Source organism: Rhea americana, unplaced genomic scaffold (assembly GCF_003343005.1).
Source record: "Rhea americana isolate MKP2758 unplaced genomic scaffold, rheAme1 scaffold_163, whole genome shotgun sequence".
In the NCBI taxonomy this organism is placed as follows: Eukaryota; Metazoa; Chordata; class Aves; order Rheiformes; family Rheidae; genus Rhea; species Rhea americana.
The window spans coordinates 1,361,145-1,366,358 of NW_028185739.1; the positions used below are offsets into that span (position 1 = coordinate 1,361,145).

Genomic DNA, 5,214 nt, shown 5'->3' on the forward strand with positions numbered 1-5,214 from the left:
TCACTTCCTTCTCTTCATCATCAAGTATTCTTCAATGTAGTTGATGAAAATGTCAAATTCTCCCATTGCCTTGTAGATTCCATTCTCATTCATCTATCAGGTGAAAGTTAATACATAATTTTAAAATCATTAATAATTCTACAATTAGACTAATAGATACTAATTCCACAATTCACCTAGAGTTAATAGTTAATTAATTCAACAAAGTAACAGTTTTAGTTCAAGTATGAATGTAAAAATCTGTGTCACATAGAGTGACTAGAAACAGCCTCATTCTACTGTAATCTCTCTGTTGCAATCAGTTCACAAGGAACACGTGAATATATGGCTTGTTGCTGCTGATCTTTCTGTGGACTAGGTGTCTGAGCTGATTCATTTGGAGATACTTGGTGTATGATACATTTCTGTTCTTCAAGACATACTTGTAATGACTAGTTCATAGACAGATTTCTGCAAGATTCTGTTTTGAAATCTTCACAAATAGATTATTTGTGAAAAATCAGTATARAGTGAGTGCAAAACCACTTACAGCGAATAATTACGATTTTGGGAGAATTTTCTATATTATGTATCACACTGTAGCGTACTATATACCAAGTTTTAGAAATAATTTGTAACTGATCCTCTGTGTCTATGTGTAGAGATGTGACTTTTGGGTTCCAACTCCACCCTAGTTGGAAGCCCGTGGTGAAATCCACGGACTTGACCAGGATTGTGGAGTCCTGCAAGAGGGAGCTCTAGCCGYGCAAGCGGAGACCTACCTTCTCAAACGTCTCCTTGATGTGCTTTAGAGTTTTGCTCCTCTTCTCGCACGTGAAGAATCTGTGCTGTGAAGGGAAGAGGCTCCAGTTCCAATCAAGCCGTTTTCCTCCCAGGTCGGGTGCACGCGCTCCCCCGGCCAGGGACAGCTCCGGCCCCGGCAGGCGGGCAGAGCYGCTCTTCCCAGGGCGCGGGCTGAGGCCACCGCTCTCCCTTCCTCCTCCCAACCCCTCGTCATGCCGTCTGCCTGCTGTCCTCCCACTTCCCGTTCCTCCTCGCCCGGCGAGGGTCACCCCACCGCCAGGCAGCCACCGCGCTCAGGGCAGCTCCGCGGGCTGCTGCGGGAGGAGGCACCGGGGCGCGGAGAGCGGCACYGCTCCAGCTTCAGGTAAGGGCTGAACCGCTGCCCTCCCTCTTCCTCGTTTTCCCAGATGGGCTCTTACAGGGTTGCAATTTCACAGGAAATAGTACTGCTAAGCACAGCCTCCAAACCTTCATGTTTAACTGATAAACYCCGGAGAAGAAGGGCCAGGAGGATCCATGCATTTACGGAGCTCTCTGCTCTGCACGGGGACCGTGCTCCTCAGCCCAAGGCGCCCGTCTGTCTCTCTGTCCGCCCAGACCCCCTCCTCTGCCCGCTGTCCGCGCTGACCCTACTCACACAGCGCTTCATAGTCGCCTTCAGGTGCATCAGCACGTTGCCCAGCTCGTTCACGCTCTGCTCGTGGTGCGCGCTGGCTCTCCCCGCGCTCGGCAGGACTTCTTCCATGTAGAAGCGCATGGCCTCCAGCACGGACTGGCAGCCAAAGGTCCCCTGGGAGAGAGGAGCCGACGCTGTCAGTGCCAGCCACGAAAGGGAGGAAAGCCAAGTGCACCCAAGGGCTTTTAAAAYCACCAGCCAGGAGCTCAGCCCCGTGCAGATAGGTGTCCGCGGCTCCTACGGCATGTTATCACCAGCCTTTGGCGGCTGTAGCACAGAGGTAAGTGGGCATCAGCCCTGCCACAGAGGCACTTACCACAGTGCCACAGTACCTCAGGTTGCAGTCTGGTTCCCTCCTCAACAGACAGAGGAGGATAGTGGACTTAGATGAGAATTGTATTCCAGGAAATRATAAAATTCTTACCTTAAATTCATCCAGTAATTCGGAGCTGAGCAGCTGGATGCTAAGTTCATCATCTTTTGATTGCTGTGGAAGTGAGCAACAGAAAAGCTTTACTTAGGCTGTCAGCAGTGTCTTTGCCTCACTGAATGATTGTTTTGCTTGTCTGCATTTGTGGTCTTGGTGAAGGGAAGGAAAAATCTCATCTGTGTATATAACACACTAATACTAGGTACAGGAATCATCAATTCTTTGTCCCATAATGTTGCAGAGCAACTATTCTGATAYCTAAAGACAGCAAGATAATGAAAACACAATCTGTAGTATGATTTGTTACATTTATGGTAGACTTCTACCTCCACTTCAAGCACTGCAYGCTTCTTTTCAGCCTCAGGCAGCGTTTACATACCAGGGCTGCTTGCAAACCACATCACACTCCGCTTTCCAGGCAGGTGGCACAATTCTGGCAGCCACCCGCCATGAGAGATCCACTCCGCCCTGTCCGTTTGCATGCTTACCCAGGCAGGACAGTTCAGCCTAATTGTCTCGGTTATCCCTCTAAGGGCCGACAGTGGAGGGAAAGGCATCTCCAAAGGGTATTTTTTCTTGTATGCTTGTCTTGCACTATTAACTCTGGAGGAGCAGGCAGCTACTGTAAGGTGAGCTGACACCACCTGAGGTCTCACCCTGTGGGACCAAGGCACTTAACAGAATGTTTTCTAAGAGGTTGTAAGTGTTCATTATTAACACTAACTCAGAACTTTACAGCAAGCTTTAAATCCCATCTTCCATGCTAATCTGGTAATAAATACAAACCACATCGTTACTCTGGGATTTTATCTGGAGAATTATCACTTTATATGTTGTCAAAAGCTATTGGCAATAGCAAAAATAGCAATGCAGGTGCAACCAAGCATCTCTGCAGTGACAAATGCTATGCATATCTTGTGACTGCTTKCTCAGCAGCCCTGAGGCTCTCTTTAGCCGTAATGCAAAGCCTTGATCTTTWACAGGCACCAAACCAATGGCCAGTTATTGTAGAGTTTCTCTAGTCACAAAGTACTTCCTTCAGGCTTTGATAGTAAACTTAATATTTGTTCTTTCAAAGAAAAAGTCTGTAAAGATTTYCCTTCTCATCTAGCACAGCCTTCAGCAAGGCTGTACCTAATTGCCCTGACGATGACTGTATTTACTTCCTATTCGTTCAATGAATAAGTTGGTCTGCAACATTTAGCAGGAAGTCTGGACAGTAAGATGCACTAAAATTCATCACGAAAGCACTGAAGTTCACTGCAATTAAAAGTAGGAAGAAAACCCTTGCATGCTGTCTCAGCAAGCAATGAAACCGAACTACTTCTCTTGCTCCCACCTGCAAGCCCACAACACACAACTAAATCATTTCTGTCCAGAGGAAGCTATCACCCCCCCATCATCCAAATCACTGATCTTTAGAGAAGGGGGGAAAAGAAAAGGAGGAGAGATTAGCTGGCGTCTTACTTACAAAATAATCTTTAATTTCCTCAAACTTGATCCTCAGGTCTCTGAGATACACAGGCAGAAGTTCAGAGAAGTGAGCACAGCTTGGCTCAGCATGCGAGGAGCTGGTGTGCACGGCGCTGGCAGCCAGGAGCAGGAAAACAACTGCTGTGCAGGTTTTCATGTTGTAGCTGAGTTTCTTTCCTCTTGGTCCAGTTCTCAGTTCAGTTTTGTAGGAGGTAAAAAGCAGATCTGCAGCCTTCACCTTCATGGAGCCCCTCATTTATACTCTCAAAACATCTCTCAATTTCCTCTCCCCATTTCCTGAGGAGTAATATTGGGGTTTTAAGTCATTCATTAAACCCAAATGTCACTTGGGTTTCCCGTCAACTTGGGTTTCCTGTTCTCTTGACCCCCCTCCTCTCCTCACACCCCATCGAACCTTTTGTGCTTAGACTCTGCATTTTTTTTTTCATTGCTTGCTTCTTGTAAATTTGAATGTGGCTAAAGAGGAAAGCTTCAGATATAATGAGAACAAGAAAAGGTGCTGTGTGAGTTTACTTCTGTGTTCTCATGATAATTTTTTATTTTTAGATGAATGCCCTATTGTTAGAGGGAAAAAAAAAGTTTCCATTTTTAAATCTCTATATTGTGCCTATACTTGGGATCTCCAACACCATGCATAATCCAGTTTTATTGCTTTTAATGAACTACCTTACCTCCTCCTTTGGCATTCTGATGTTATCCTATAAATACACATAAAATAATATTCTTTTTTTTTTTTCCAGTTAATGCCTAGGTCTGGTGAAGTCAATGTGAATTTTTACTGACTTAACAAGCTCAAGACTATGTTCCCAAACTTCAGGTAGTATGTTATTTGAATACTAATTTGATTAGTTCCATAAAGAATTTGTCAGGGAGAACGATCTTGAACTTGGTGAAAGACTCCAGTCCAGCTTGCTGTGAACTGCTGCTCAGGTTCCAAGTACTGCCGTTAATTAATAAGCAAATCTTCCTAGCTCTCCCCTTTTCCTCTGACTCTTAGAAATAAGTATGTCCCTCTTTTTAATTTCAGATGCCTTTAAGATATTTCATTTTCAGCTGCACAGTTTGTCGTTTCTTTGTTGAGTCTTGTACCAAGAATGAAACCCTTTGAACTGCACAGTGGTGGCTTTTTCAACGAGCCTCTCGGCCGATTTTCTTGGAGGCGTGCGTGGGCACCGTGGCAGCGGCCGAGCCACGGGCGCCCTTGGCCAGAGCGGGGGTCCGGCGATGGGCGCGCGGCCTCGATCCAGCCTTCTCCYCCTCCGGCGCAGGGCAGGGCTCAGCGTGCCGCAGACCAGCCGAGCCGACTCCTGCTGCCTATTAGGACATGCAAACTCAACTGGGCCGCCCTGATCCTGGTGCTCTGGCAGGGGGCAACCGCATTTTTYCTTCTATTTATGTATGCACCAGGTCATCCTCTCGCCAGGAGGACTTGCGTGCTGCTGGTTTCCTTTTCACCCAAGAACCTCAGTGTGACCAATGCAGGAAACGGGCTCTTCAGGTGGTTGATTTCTGGCCTGATGCAGAAACGTGAAGCCTCGGTTCCGAAGACTGTTGTGCAGGACTCTGTGTGTCCCTGGATTTGTGTCACGTTGAAGGCGAAAGGCCAGGAGGAACTGCACCAGGGTGTAAGTAGTGATGAAGAAGCGCACAGTAGTAACTATATCCGTCTGTTCCACGCCATTTTTTCCCCGTGTACCTTACTTCTGGAAGTTAAATGACCTCCTTCCAAATTCTTGCTTTGTGTTATTTTTAATTTTACATTTAAAATCTGTGGGGAGAAACGTTTACATCAGTACCTTTAAGAGCTTTTAGAAAACAGGTGAAACACGGT

General features: G+C 46.4%; 1 protein-coding gene across 1 annotated transcript; it reads right to left on the reverse strand.

The window, feature by feature from the left end:
* Positions 1 to 3,519, reverse strand: IL10 (interleukin 10). The gene is made up of 5 exons (XM_085300310.1): positions 3,361 to 3,519; positions 1,884 to 1,946; positions 1,421 to 1,573; positions 762 to 827; positions 1 to 93 (listed from the first exon to the last, which is right to left on the reverse strand). Exons 1-5 carry the CDS (start codon positions 3,517 to 3,519, stop codon positions 1 to 3), a joined length of 534 nt encoding a protein of 177 aa, XP_085156436.1.
* Positions 3,520 to 5,214: the final 1,695 nt, after the last annotated feature.

What these genes read in the sequence shown, in the direction of transcription:
- IL10 (XM_085300310.1), bottom strand. Translation starts at nt 3,519, where the DNA reads ATGAAAACCTGCACAGCAGTTGTTTTCCTGCTCCTGGCTGCCAGCGCC. An exon ending in AATTACTGGATGAATTTAAG is followed by an intron (nt 1,574 to 1,883) that starts GTAAGAATTTTA and finishes CCTCTCTCCCAG; the next exon opens with GGGACCTTTGGCTGCCAGTC. An exon ending in AGGCGACTATGAAGCGCTGT is followed by an intron (nt 828 to 1,420) that starts GTGAGTAGGGTC and finishes TTCCCTTCACAG; the next exon opens with CACAGATTCTTCACGTGCGA.